Source organism: Saimiri boliviensis, chromosome 8 (genome assembly GCF_048565385.1).
Source record: "Saimiri boliviensis isolate mSaiBol1 chromosome 8, mSaiBol1.pri, whole genome shotgun sequence".
Classification (NCBI taxonomy): Eukaryota; Metazoa; Chordata; class Mammalia; order Primates; family Cebidae; genus Saimiri; species Saimiri boliviensis.
In genome coordinates, this window is record NC_133456.1 from 102756444 (window position 1) to 102771909 (window position 15466).

The window sequence follows — 15466 nt, forward strand, 5'->3', positions numbered from 1 at the left end:
GAATAAAACTGCAATGAGCATGAGGGTGCAAATTTATTTTCATCTTAACTACCCTCATTTAATACAGGATTATGTTAATAAACATCCAAAATCTATTGTTTGGTATTATGGTGATGCTTTTAAAGGCTAGTGAAGCAGTGAGAGTTTTTGCTTCTACCCTGAGGGAACTCTGACTTACCTGCCTTTCATTTTTATCAATTTTTTTTAGATGCCATCTGTTTCTTCCCCTAGCTGTCTTCCTTCCTGAAGGCTCTTTGGTACAGTGGTTTGCGAAGTTTCATATACAGACAAGTCACCTGGGACCTTGTTCCATGCAGCTTCTGGTTCTGCAAGGCTGGGCCAGGGCCTGGGGTTCTGCATTTCACTAAGTTTCCAGGTCATGCTAATGCTCTGGTCCACGGAGTTTGCTAAAGCAGCAAAACCCATAGGCCCTTTTTGTTAACTGCTTTTCAAAAGCCATTGGGCTGGAGGCTATTTTATGCCATATATTAAAATAAGCCCTAAAAGTAAGGGCAACGTGATAATGAGAGAAGACCTGAGTAAGTATGCCTTTGGGGAAAAGCACACTGACTGTGGAATACCAACTGACAATCCTCACGAGTTCATTTTTACTCATTCTCCAGAATATTCCTGGTGCTATTCAAACTTCCTGCACAGCCATACCCTCCTAGAGATTCATTCTAAAGTGCAATAGAAAGAAAAAGATATAAAGGTATTTTTCTGGTGCTTCATGAACGGGGAAAAACTGTTTATGAAAAAAACTTGGTATTACAAATGTTGATAGAAAATTTTTAAAACAAATTTGTAAAATACAAATGTTTAAGTATGTGTAAAATGTTTCAAACTTAAATTTCAAAAGAAAAGCCTCTCTTATTTTGTAAGAATATGCATGTGTCTATATGCACAAATATATTAAATACTTCAATGCATTTCTATCAATTTGAATAATTCAATCTATATAAATAATCTCTTCACAGCAGAAATAATTGTATAAATATTTACATGAAACACTCAGTTTGGTATCAAATACATGAATACACATATATACTGCATGCAGTATGGCTTTTTATGACATATTCCCTATATCAAGTCAATCTCAATCATGTAAATGTGACAGGTTTTCTCTGGACAAATGAGGTTACACTATTTAAAAATTTAAAAGACTAATAAAACACTGTTTTTGTTGAGAAACACTATTACCCATTCATGTACTCACCCAAAGAAAATAGCAGAATGGTATCAGATATGCTGAATTGGAAAAATGCCATAATCAATGAAACTTCAATAAAGGAAGATAAATAAGAAAATATGGCCAAACTCAAATGCTAAACAATTTTCAAAAGGTGAAAATAAAAAATGATTTACTACGGGGAAAACAATGGAGGGAAAAAAGCTAAGCTTCCAAATATACAAGTGGGCTGGGCACAGAAGCTTGCACATGTAATTACAGCACTTTGAGAGGCCAAGGCAAGTGGATCACCTGAGATCAAGAGTTCGAGACCAGCCTGGCTAACATGGTGAAACCCCATCACTACCAAAATACAAAATTAGCTGGGTGTGGTGGCGCATGCCTATAATCACAGTTACTTGGGAGGCTAAGGCAGGAGAATCTCTTGAACCTGGGAGATGGAGATTGTAGGGAGCTGAGATCATGCCACTGCACTCCAGCCTGGGCAACAAAGCAAGACTCTGTCTCAAAAAAAAAAAAAAGTACGAAAGGAAACAAAGGAAAAATATTTTCCTTCGGTTACTGACATTAAGAATAGAAACTGTTAGAAAGATAAATCTCCCCAATTGAAATTAACCAAATTATCTATAAAAAAGATTAAATAAAACATAGAAAGAAACTTGACATATATTGGAGCAGATAAATTTTTCTTTCCCTGTTCGTTTTGAACCAAAGACGAGAGTCATGCAAAAAATCTGTTCAGCTCATATTGATTGGCTGATTATTTGGTTTAAAGCTAGGAGACTGAGGTATTAACTGAATTGCTGTTGATGAACACAGCAGAAGAGGATTTTACCCTTACTTTCTCATCTCCTCTCTCCCCTGTCTCTCTGTGTTGCTCTTAATAAAATCCTAGTTTCTCAAGAGAAACCTATTATACAGAGCTTTTCACTTAAAAGGTGGCATTTATCTTATTATAATATTTTCCCCTCTGCTCAACAAAACATCTCACTAAAATAAAACACTGCAGTGAAATAAATGTCAAATTTTTAATATTTTTTTAAAGCCACTTGTTTGTAATACAGAAATTGGATTCATGTCCTTGGAATTCATGTTTTTTAAAGAGACAGGGATCTCAGTTGCTAAGTTACCTCAAATGAGAACCATCCTGTGGATTGTAAATTAAACTATAATTTTGTTGAAATATGACTATGCTTGAATAGTAATGGGATCTCTTCTCATCACTTGTATCAAAGACTCTTCAGAAAAGGCCTGAAAGAAAGGTTGGAGCACTTCTGCCCTCCCATACGCCAGACATGGCCGAAGAGATTTCTACAGTCATCATGGCTGCCCAGGAGGAAGGGCCACCCTTCTCCTATTTGCCCCTCCCCACTACAGCTTCTAAGATGATTGGCTAGAGAGGAAAAAAGCATACACCTAATAAAAGTTAGCAAGCCAGACTCTTATGTCTCCAAGGGGAAGGTACAGAAAGTTTCCCTCTCCCACCCATCTTCTCTTTAATCAAAGCACACACTTTCACTCATCCAGCCAACAGTTAGCACAACTATTCATTTGATGAATAAACAGGTGTTTCAGTCTTTGCAACAAAAATCAAAACATTAAGTTAAAATAGAGATCTCTGAAGGAATAGTGCTAATGGTTTCAGAGTGATAATGCATATTTATCATATTTCATTCGTATGACCTACCTTTGCCTTGATAGAAACAAAGACCATTTTAAATCCAACTAACAGTCGTGAATTAGAGCATGTAAGCTAGTCAGCCATTCACTCACTTACAGCAAGTTGCTGGCTCTTCATCACTACCATCGGAGCAGTCCTGCCGAGAGTCACAGATGGATTCACTGGAGATGCACTGGCCACTAGTGCAAGGGAATTCCTCTGCAGAGCAAAGCTTTCTGGATTGGGTCTGTCCACAGGCATAGACCCAGAGATGATCAAGCCCAATAAAACTTCTCTGGCTCAAAAGAGTCCCTTCAAAAATAATCTTCAGGGGGAAAAAATCAATTTATGAGTTTACAGTCTCCTTAATCAGACCAAAAAAAAAGCTAAAGAAGGTTGATAAAGACTAAATAGTTATTGAGAAAATGTGTTTAAAGCAAGCAAGGCAATATATGACATATTCCTGTTTGATAAGCCTAACCCACACTCTTAAGACTCAATGGAAATATCTGCTCCACTAAAGGCTCAGAGAAAACTTCCAGGATCAGGAAAAACACACGCATCCCACCTAACTATCAAAAGTGTCCCCAGCCTGTTACGTGGTCATCATCTTTACAGCTCGCTCTCTTTCATTTTCAAGGAAAATATGAAAGTATCGTCATTACTTATAGAACAAGAGCTGTAACTGCATCTGATTTATTTTGTTAACTATTGAAATTAGTATTTGAATACATGAAGAAAAACATCAGGCAAATAGAAACAGACACAATATAGGAATAGAAAAATGTGATGGAATAAACATAAAACTCTATTAAACTTCCATAAAGGAGTAATTCCTTTAATGAGAAAAGAAATGCCATTAAAGTAAATAAACCTTGTTGTCACCAACTGAACTGCTGGCTCCCCTGGAGATAGGCAATATTAGCAAATGAAACCACCACACATCGCTGGTCAAGTATAAGTAATGTCAAAATATTAGTATTTTTTGAGTTTCTACCAAGAGTAATCGTTACTTAACACCAAAAGTGCAGAACTGGAAATAGCTGACTGTATCACAAATAACTAATTCTTTGCTGTTCAAAACATTAGCTATGAGTATAAAGGACTATTTCAATACAAATTAATTAAAATAAAATAAAACTTAGTTCTCTCAGTCATAGTAGCTAAATTTCAATTGTTCAATAGCCTAATATGATCAGTGGCTATTATAGTGGACATCAGAACTTTCCATGATGCAGAAAGTTCTATTAAACAGCACTAAATGTGGTTAAAATTCTGGCCAGATACTAAGAATAAAAATTGACTTCCTTCAGTCTCATCTGGCTTAAAGTTTCTGAATTAATTTTCTTTTCAAAACATGAGGATAGGTGCAGAGGCTCACACCTGTAATCCTAGCACTTTGTGAGGGCGAGGAGGGCAAATCACTTGAGGTCAGGAGTTTAAGACCAGCCCGGCCAACATGATGAAACCCATCTCCACCAAAAATGCAAAAATTAGCTAGGTGTGGGGGCAAATGGCTGTAGTCTCAGCTGCTTGGGAGGCTGAGGCAAGAGAACTGCTTGAGCCCAGGAAGTGGAGGCTGCAGTGAGTCAAAATCATACCATTGCACTCCAGCCTGGGTGACAGAGCAAGACTCCATCACAAACAAACAAACAAAACACAAGGGATGTACATTTGGTTGTTCATTAAGAATTACTTATGATCAAATTTTCAGTTTACAAATATGTCTAACAATCTGGTTTAGAAAATAATATTAAATTTAAATCATATCCAACAATAAGAAAACTTTATATGCTGCTACATAATTTTCCCATAATGAATATCATACATGTGAAAATTACTAACCTAGAGCTGTGTATTTTTGGAGCAGCAAGAGATCAGATATGCAGAAATGATATCAATTTGGGTTTCAAAAACTGATGGCTTTAAACTTAGATCCCAAAGGCCTATAATTATTGAACAGCTTATTATATTTCATGCACTTGAGAACCTGGAATAACTCTCAAATTCATTTTTTCACATTTTACTTTGGTGTGTCTTTGAGTTAAAACAAAATTTAATCTTCAGTTTATGGGGAAAAAAACTTGTTTATTACCTGAGAAGTCACAAAAACAGATATCACTCTACAAAAATTAGTGTCAAAATGTTAACTCAATAGGCTGTAATAGTATGTATGAATGGAGTATCACCAAAAAGAAATGGAACTGGTTTCATAACCCACACATATAAACAGTCTCATATCCTATACTCACACTCCAGCATAAATAAACTTACACATTCTGTATATTATGTTGGTGCAAAAAAATTGAGGTTTTGGCCATTAAAAGTAATGGCAAAAGCCGCAGTGGCAAAACCTTCAATTACGTTTGCACCAACTTAATACAACACAAAATGTCCATTTAATTTTTTAAGAGACAGCATTCCTATTCAATCTATGTATGTTTCATATATTCTTGGTGTAAGCAGAGCTATCTATGTGTCATAAAGGTATGAGTTATTGCATTCAAAACATTTGCCTATATTTGACTAAATTTTAATACCAGTTCACTATTTATCTGCTTCCTAATGCAATTTCTTTCCCTGGGTGCAAAGCATGATGCTGAGGAGCAAGAAGAGAAGGCTGTGGAGAATGAAGAAGCTGTGAACAAGAGTAGACACATTCTATTTCCTCTGCTATGGGAAATTTGGTCTAAGAAGGAACATGTACAATTTAAAAAGTAGGCAATCGCTCTCCCCAAGTACACAAATATGCATCCTAATTTAAATGCTAATTTCACTTTAAGAGTGTACGCATGATCAGTTTACTACTGCAAAGCTAAAACTCAAAACATAATTTTAAAAATACTGGGTTTTTTTTTTTTCTTTCATACCTTAAATGTCTTCAGACCTTCTGGTATTAACACACCTGCTTTCACCCATTGGCTGTGAGTTGATGTGTTATATGTCCAAAATATTTCTTTTTCCTTTGATTTGAAGAGAAAGACATCACTCATTCCCCATATTCTAATGTCACATTTACATACATGCTTTCTTAACTATATTTTAGTAGTTATTACTTTACCTGTATGATATAAAACACTAGGAAATCTAAAGTCTTGGTAGTAAAAATGAAAAACTGCATATCATTTTTAAAAAATAAGAAAATGAGGCATGTTTATGCAGTAAAGCTCCTTTTTATAGGTAAAGAGTATTGGAATGAAACAAAAATGTAGATGAAATCTTTAAAAAAAAAAACAGTACTGCACTTCAAAAAAAAAATTCTGAATAACAGTTAATAAAATCAGCAATTTAAATGTTGACCTCAATAACATTATTACATTTTGTAATAGTCCCATGATACTAGAAAAGAAAAGATTACAGGCAAACATTTAATGTAAAGGCTAAAAATGTTATCAGATACATCTTCTGCACAATTTCAATTTACACAAAATATTTTTTTCCTATGGAAACATTTGTTCCAAGTTCTGAACAATACAGTTATTTTCTGAAAATTATAATCTTAATCTGGTTATTCTATCAAAGGCCTTTTTACATCTTTTAGAAAAATCTATGTCATGCACTTTTATAATGGTCTTTTTTCAGATGACAAAATGTATGTAAAATTGTTACTATATGTTATGAGTTTACTAACGCGCCTTTATTGCATTCAAAACATTAATTGAGTGTAACAAACTCAGTAAAAGTCTATGGTGAAACCCCATCTCTAATAAAAACACAAAAGTTAGCCAGGTGTGGTGGTGGGCTCCTGTAATCCTACTTGGGAGGCTGAGGCAGGAGAATCACCTGAACCTGAGAGGCAGAGGTTTCAGTGAGCCGAGACGGCACCACTGCACTCCAGCCTGGGTGACAGAGCAAGACTCCATCTCAAAGAAATAAAAATAAAAATAAGAAGTCTATAAGGTATTTAAAAATTGTATCTATGGCATGTATGGCATTGGTCTTTATGATTTATGATGCTTTTATGCTCTGAAATATTATCTTTTATTAACATTTTATTAGACATTCAAGTAAGTTTGACATTTCTCTCCTAAACAGACCAAATTCAACATAATGTTTACATATAGAATGCATTAATTTTTTTAGGTAACAATATGGTAAAAATGTGAAGAATGACCTAATTATGTCTCAGGTTGAGCTCTGAGACTGGCTTTGTTCCACTTTCTATCATGAAATAGAAAACAGCCCTAAAAGGCAACATGCTGTAATCCAAATGACACGTGATACCAATATTTGTCTCCCCACTCACTCAGCCTCACATATTTTATTCATGCCCAAGATTTTCTAACACTGAATCTATTTTCAGCTTAGTCCTGTACCCTCAGATGCCTACTCCAAATTTCCAAGTCCTAAATACTTCAGAAGATAGTCTAAATCCACTGCAATTTACTTCATTACTTATTCATATCAACTGAAGATTTCCACAAGACGATGAGGCACATGCGGTGGACATATTTGTCAGCTGATAGCTTTCATGTGCATCAGGATGAACTACTTTTATAAAAAGTTGAGACAAGCAATTAATTTTGCTTCTACTTATTTCTTATGCAACTTCCGTTATTTAGCATGAAAACACTTACACCCTCCACAGATGCTTTTAGTGACACCTCTTGGCAAATTGCATTCATCACTTTCCCTGGCTTTCATTTTATGAAAATAATTTAAAGTTATTGTGCTCTTTTTTCACAGTGAGTAACAGATTCCCCTCTACTCCCCCGAAGATAGACACATTTACATTTTTTTGAAAAGTTAGCACTGTTCTTTCCAAACTTAAATGGATTTTCATAAGCCGAGTTCACAGTACACAGCGAAGGAGATCTAGATTTTTCTATACATTTTCCAGTCTGATGGCACTAGCAATGTTTTTTTCAAAAGAATTTATTCTGACTAAATGAAATCAGGTTTTACCTTATTTCTTTTCTTACTTTCCCTCTGTCTAGTTACTTTCAACAGGAGTCAATGTAAGAAAGAAATCTGTAGCTCATCAAGGCTTTTCAAGTGACGTTCTAATTTCCTTTTTTCTTAAAATCAATCCATCAGTGAATAAATTTTAAAAAAGTGTATCTTTGCTCCCCCAGCCCAGGATCAATAATGCTGATTTACATTTCAAGAAAAATATTTAACATATTTATGAACACTCCATCTCTTAGAAATACCAGTCTATCCTGTTCTCTTCCAGTGAAGAAATAAAGGATACCAAACTCAATGTTGTTGAGTTTCGCTACTGTTGACTGCATCTGGGAATAAGACCGTGTAATATGGTAAAGAATTACAAGTAAATTTGGTTGTAAAGAAAAATTATGTGTAAATCTTTTGGTAAATAATTACATGGAAACTCTACAAAGAACAAAATGTAGGCTGTTGGCCGGGCGCTGTGGCTCACGCCTGTAATCCCAGCTCTTAGGGAGGCAGAGGCGGGAGGATAGCTTGAGCCCAGGAGTTCGAGACCTGCCTGGGCAATATAGCGAGACCCCGTTCTCCACAAAAAGGAAAAAAACAAAAAGACAAAAAAAAAAAAAAAAAGTAGGCTGTTGATACAGGTTTTATTTTATAGGTCATAGACACAGATCTAACCCAAGAATGGTTAGATGGTACAAACTAGAATTGCTACACACTTCAGCTGATTCTAACTAGTGAATTTTTTATTTACCAACTTGACTTCACCTGAGTTTTTCACTTCTCAAGTGCTAACATCCTCTGGAAATAAAGAAAACAACCCTCAGCATTCTTGCTAGATATTTCTTGGCTTACCTGCACACATTTATAGAGTAACAGAAGTTCACAACAGAGAACAGCATTCTATTGATGTAAAGATGTAAATCGTCATTTTCATCAGGAACTATTTTTTTAATGATAGGTTTGGAGTCCTTTTAAGCGTGCGATAAAACATTGATTTGTGACTTAAATGTACTTTGATGCAGATTTTGCATCAGTGACTAACGTGTATAGAGGATAGCAGTGTCAGAAAAGACAGGACGCCTCACAGAATAAGGAATCAAGTATCAGTCAACACTCTCTAAAATGTATAACCATTTGGTGCTGATTAATACAGTAGATCATTTCCCTATGATTAACCTCTTTTCTTATAATATGAGAGACAGAGCAGAGTTTTTTCCTATACTATGGAATCAGCTGCCAGTTTGTTTTTATCTCTTATACTAATTTGAATGCTCACCCAAGTTTATGCTTTATAACTCTTTGAGCATGTTGGACAAGGAAAGATAGGAGAAGAATGAACTCACTCTACCCAGTGTGCCATTTTTCAAAATTCAAGTGACTCATTGGTTAATATTTAATCAATAATTACCAGTCTTAAAAATTATGTCTATCACTACCCAACAAGTAGTTTTTAATCCCTATATATATAGTTCTGATGATATACAGATGCAATATCTAAAACGGATCACATTAGAGCTTCAATACAGAGCTCACAATACAGAATCTCAGCTATCTCATTTTTATTAGATCTATAGTTTCTTTAATATACTTTCATGAATTCTGAAAATTTTATGAAATAATATTGGGCAAATTATCACATTAACTTTTATACATGAGTGTCCCCTATGCTAATTTCTTAATAATTCTTTTAAAAGTATACCAAATAAAGTCAGGTTAAAGAATACGTAAAGCCTCTGCGCAACTGAGAAACTGAAACACAAGTTGAGAAGAGTTAGAAACTTCATTTATTCAAGGAACTTGAAATAAATGCAACTTTCTTCTTACCTTATTATCATACAGTCTTACTCTCAGGACACTGTTTTCCATAGAATAATAGAATTGAAAATGACAGCTCTTGCCCAAGCAATGATACACAGAGCTATTTAAGTAAGCCCTGCTGTCTAACTGGTTAACAGTAAAAGTATGCTTTGTCCCCACCCATAGATAATAACCTGAAAGACAAAAGAAAAAAGAAGCAATTTAGGAAAACATTAGCTTCCTTCTGTCTTAATAAAACTATTACATTTCTGAAGTTTTGAAAACTGAAATTAAAACACAAATATTTTACATAAAAGGTTTATGTTTTAAAATGATTATATCAACTACAAATAACAGGTTTTCATTTTTATGTTATTTCTATATGTACAGAAATCTCCTAATTTCTATTATCAAAATTTAATAATATCCTTTTGTAAAAATGCAATAGTCTTAATAAAATAAATCTACATATTCAAATTGCTACACCACCAAATTACTGTCATTTTCTTTTAAATATCATAATTCAGTCCTGTTTTTTAATTTTTTTTTCACTATTTCACCACAACGTTTCTATCAGTCCTTTTTTAATAAAGAATTTCTCTTCATCCTTCCCAGAATTCTTGCCCCTTTGGATGATTTTTTAAATTTACTTTTTATAAAAAATCCTTTATAGTTTTAGGAAATACAACTTAAAATGCCTTCTTTCTTACCAAGCCACATAGAAGTATGAGATACCTGCAGTCCTTTTAAACTTCACCTATGGATTTTATTTTACATAAAGATATGATAGATCAGTTTTTCCCATCTTATATTTAAAACGGATCTGAGCTGTTCTTGAACTTAGTAACATGACAACACAGATCTATAAAGAGATTTCTATAATTTTGTAACTTTATTTTAAAAAATTTAGTCCAAAATGCTTCATGCTACTGAAAGAGCTTCATGTCCCAGGCATTATTTAAAAAGAACGTCTCTAAAAAAATGCAAATACAACAAAAAAGACAAAAACAAGAACATTAGACAAAATTTTGGCTTCAGATATTTACAGCTACAGCAAATGCTAAGCATAATATAATCCTTAGCTGGATAAATGTAATATAAAAGCTCACACTATTTACATGAATTCCTTTTATACAGTAAATCATGTCTGACTTTCAACAAAAAATTACATGGCATCTGCAAGGCAAAAAGCACAGTTTGAAAAGAATAACTCTAACAGTAAAGTCTACTAATCTTTTTGAAAACAGTCTGTACCTTATTCACAATAGCAAAGACATGGAATCAACCCAAATGTCCATCAATCGTAGACTGGATAATGGAAATGTGGTACATATACACCATGGAATACTATGCAGCCATAAAAAAGAATGAGATCATGTCCTTTGCAGGAGCATGGATGAAGCTGGAAGCCATTATCCTCAGCAAACTAATGCAAAAACAGAAAGGTAAGTACCACACGTTCTCACTTAAAAGTGGGAGCTCAACAATATGAACACAGACACAAGGAGGGGAACAACACACACTGGGGCCTGTTGAGGATAAATAGCTAATGAATGCTGGATTTAACACCCAGGTAATGGGTTGACAGGTGCAGCCAACCACCACGGCACATGTTTACTTATGTAACAAACCTGCACATCCTGCACACATACCCTAGAACTTAAATAAATAACAATAATAATATTACTACTGTCCCCCAAAAATTTAAAAAAAAACTGTCTGCACAATAAAACATATAAATATAATGCTAAAGACAGCCAAAACTAATTACATTTATAAATTGTACAAAAAATGAAATTAAATTTCATATAATTCTAATACATTCTATTAAAAACCATATTAAGATGCACTAGGAAACAAATGAGAAGGTATTAGCAAGTAGAAACGTAAAACAAAAATAAATTAAGACATTAAAATTAAATGCCCAGTAGGCAGAATATAACCTAGACTGGCCGTAGTGTCAAAGAGAAAATTCATGTACCAGAAACCCTGAAATATAACTCAAAATGGAGTAAATTACACAGAAAATAAAAAGGAGCAGTCAAGTTACAGAGTGTGTGCATTAGTTGTGTTTAATAGAAACTCAAGATGAAAAGCTTAAAGGGAATGAAAGAGAATTACTTGAATACAGTAACAGATAATTTCTGAAAGTGATAATGTATGTGCATTCTGAGTATTAAAGAAAATTAAACATATACTCATTCCTGCACTCATCATACTGAAATTTTCAAATATCAAAGATAAAGAAACGTTTTTAAAATCCACATTAAACTAAAAAAGCATTAGATGCACTCAGACTTCACAATCACTACAGTACATATCAGGGGTTAAAGGGGGAAAATCAACATGTACTTAGAAATTTTTTTAAAAAAACTTTTATTCTAAAATTATATGAAAAAAAAAGGGGGGAAAAAGCCAGCAGGCTTAACCAAAAAAAAAAAAAAAAAAAAAAAAAAGCCTTTTAATTCTTTTCCTTTTTGTTCACACAATATCTAATAACTCCTGAAGAAAATAATAAATTATTATTTAGAAGTGAGACTAATTTTAAAACATTTTAAGTTTACAGATACTATGGAAGCTCATCACCATAGATCTTTTCTAAATGAAAGAACAATTGATTGAAGAGAACCTTTGCAAGGGGATAAGGGAACCAAGAAGGAAAGCATAAAATCTAAAAAACAATGGTAAGAAAAGTAATGAAATATATAATCATCATAATTATAAGTATCATAACAAGATATTGACTTTAAAACTCTTTAAAATGTTCAACTGTAGCTCAGGACCAAAAAAGAATTAAATGGTAGTTTGGGGTACCACCAAAAAGGTCTTTTCCATGTTCAAGAAGGCAGAAATACTAAAGCACTTGAGGTTTTGTTATTTCAACAAAGAAATTCCATATAAAGAATATATCCCAAAAATTAAGAATAGTCTGAACAATAAGATATATAAATTAAAGCTTCCAGATCAGTGAGAAAAAAAAAATTAATAATACCCCCCAGAAAAGGAAAGAAATTTAATATGTTAGCAAGAAGAAACTTATTGACAACACGACAGTGATTTAAAATAAATAAATAAATAAAAACATAGCAGGCTCAACCAGGCATGGTGGCTCATGCCTGCAATCCCAGCACTTTGGGAGGCTGACATGGGCAGATCACTTGAGGTCAGGAGTTCAAGACCAACCTGGCTAACAGGGTGAAATCCTGCCTCTACTAAAAATTAAAAAATTAGCCAGGCGTGGTGGTACAATCCTGTAGTCCCAGCTACTTGAGAGGCTGAGGTAGGAGAATCTCTTGAACCCAGGAAGCGGGGGGTTACAGTGAGCTGAGGTCTTGCCATTGCATTCCAGCCTGGGTGACAGAGTAAGACTCCACCTCAAAAAAAAAAAAAAGAGCTAGCAGGCCTAACAAAAAAAAAAGCCTTTTAATACCTTTCCTTTTTGTTCACATAACACACAATATCTAATAACTCCTGAAGAAAATAATAAAACTTAAAGTTAACCTAGCACAATTTTTCTTTTACACTGTTGGAAACATAATTGTTATTTTCACCTTCAGCTCCTATGGCAGGATATATTTTCAATAAAACACACTCAGTATGTTCACCAAGACACCCTATGTAATGTCTTATAACTAGCAACCATAAGGCATACTTCTAAAAGTAATTCATAAAAGATATTATTTCTTTTATACCTTCATCATCACCTCTTTGATCCTGCTGAGGTGTGGATTCTAATGCAGGGACCTCTCTTGCTTTTGTGCGCATCCAGGAAATGCGGGTAGCAGATGCTTCTGAAATCCACTCACACATGTCAAATTCAAACCCACAGGCCTGACACACTAAACAGGGGAGAAAAAGATCTTGGTAATCTATTAGTCTGCTAGAGTGGCTGCTTAACCAGGTTATATGTTGTAATCAACCAAAAGGTTTAAACACACATACACACTAGCACACACTTATTCATATATGGAAGCTGGGATTCAAAAAGCCTTAGACAGTAGTACCAGAAACTATTTTGCAAAAAATTTTCAGTTGATCCACATATACAATATCCTCTCAAGTGAAAACTATTGCCATAACAAAAGGAGATTCCTAGTTTTTCTTGTATGAGTCACTGCTTCAGTCACGGTATGTTTTAATTTTTTTAAGACACAGTCTTCTGATTTTTTAATGATCGTCATTCTACCTGGCATGAGGTGGTATCCCAATGTGGTTTTGATTTCTCTAATGACCAGTGATGATGAGCTTTTTATCATGTGTTTGTTGGCTGCATAAATGTCTTCTTTTGAGAAGTGTCTGTTCATATCATTTGTCCATTTTTTGATGGAGTTGTCTGTTTTTTTCTTGCAAATTTGTTTAAGTTCTTTGTAGATTCTAGACATTAGCCCTTTGTCAGATGGGTAGATTGCAAAAATTTTTTCCCATTCCGTTGGTTGCCAGTTTGCTCTAATGATAGTTTCTTTTGCTGTGCCAGAGCTGTGAAGTTTAATTAGATCCCATTTGTTTATTTGGCTTTTGCTGCCATTGCTTTTGGTGTTTTAGTCATAAAGTCCTTGCCTATGCCTATGTCCTGAAAGGTATTGCCTAGGTTTTCTTCTAGGGTTTTTATGGTTTAGGTCTTATGTTTAAATCTTTAATCCATCTTGAGTTAATTTTGTATAAGGTGTAAGGAAGGGATCCAGTTTCAGCTTTCTACATATGGCTAGCCAGTTTTCCCAACACTATTTATTAAATAGGGAATCCCTTCTCCGTTGCTTGTTTTTGTCAAGTATGTCAAATATCAGATGGCTGTAGATGTGTGGTGTTACTTATGAGGCCTCTGTTCTGTTCCATTGGTCTATATCTCTGTTTTGGTACCAGTACCATGCTATTTTGATTACTGTAGCCTTGTAGTATAGTTTGAAGTCAGGTAGAGTAATGTCTCCAGCTTTGTTCTTGTTTTGTTTTGTTTTGCTTAGGATTGTCTTGGCTACATGGGCTCTCTTTTCGTTCCATATAAAGTTTAAGGTGGTTTTTCCAGTTCTGCAAAGAAAGTCAGTAGTAGCTTGAAGGGGATATCATTGAATCTATAAATTACTTTGGGCAGTATGGACATTTTCAAGGTATTGACTCTTCCTAACCATAGCATGGAACATTTTTCCATCTGTTTGTGTCCTCTCTTATTTCCTCGAGCTGTGGTTTGCAGTTCTCCTTAAAGAGGTCCTTCACATCCCTTGTAAGTTGTATTCCTAGGTATTTTATTCTCTTTGTAGCAATTGTAAATGGGAGTTCACTCATGATTTGGCTCTCTGTTTGTCTATTATTGGTGTATAGGAATGCTTGCAATTTTTGCACAGTGATTTTGTATCCTGAGACTTTGCTGAAGTTGCTTATCAGCTTAAGGAGATTTTGAGTTAAGACAATGGGGTTTTCTAAATATGTAATTATGTCATCTGCAAACAGGGACAATTTTACATCCCCTCTTCCTATGTGAATACCCTTTATTTCTTTGTCTTGTCTGATGGCTCTAGCCAGAACTTCCAATACTATGTTGAATAGGAGTGGTAAAAGAGGGCACCATTGTCTTGTGCCAGTTTTCAAATGGAATGCTTTCAGTTTTTGCCTATTCAGTATGATATTGGCTGTGGGTTTGCCATAAATAGCTTTTACTATTTTAAGATACATTCCATCGAGACCTAGTTTATTGAAAGTTTTCAGCATCAAGGCCTGATGGATTTTGTCATAGGCCTTCTCTGCATCTATTGAGACAATCACGTGGTTTTTATCTTTGGTTCTGTTTATGTGATGGATTACATTAATAGATTTGTGTATGTTGAACCAGTCTTGCATCCCAGGGATGAAGCCTGCTTGACTGTGAATGATAAGCTTTTTGCTGTGCTGCTGGATTCAGTTTGCCAGTATTTTATTGAAGATTTTCACATCAG

General features: G+C 34.4%; 1 protein-coding gene across 1 annotated transcript in view; it reads right to left on the minus strand.

Annotated features, from left to right (window-relative positions):
* The window catches only part of MALRD1 (MAM and LDL receptor class A domain containing 1), a 594555-nt gene that overhangs the window by 497573 nt on the left and 81516 nt on the right, over positions 1-15466 (minus strand). The window contains exons 7-10 of the mRNA XM_039478847.2: positions 13235-13381; positions 9570-9736; positions 5720-5812; positions 2967-3174 (exon numbers count right to left, since the gene is read on the minus strand). Of these exons, the coding sequence (XP_039334781.2) occupies positions 2967-3174; positions 5720-5812; positions 9570-9736; positions 13235-13381 (615 nt within the window). The remainder of the gene's footprint in view (positions 1-2966; positions 3175-5719; positions 5813-9569; positions 9737-13234; positions 13382-15466) is intronic.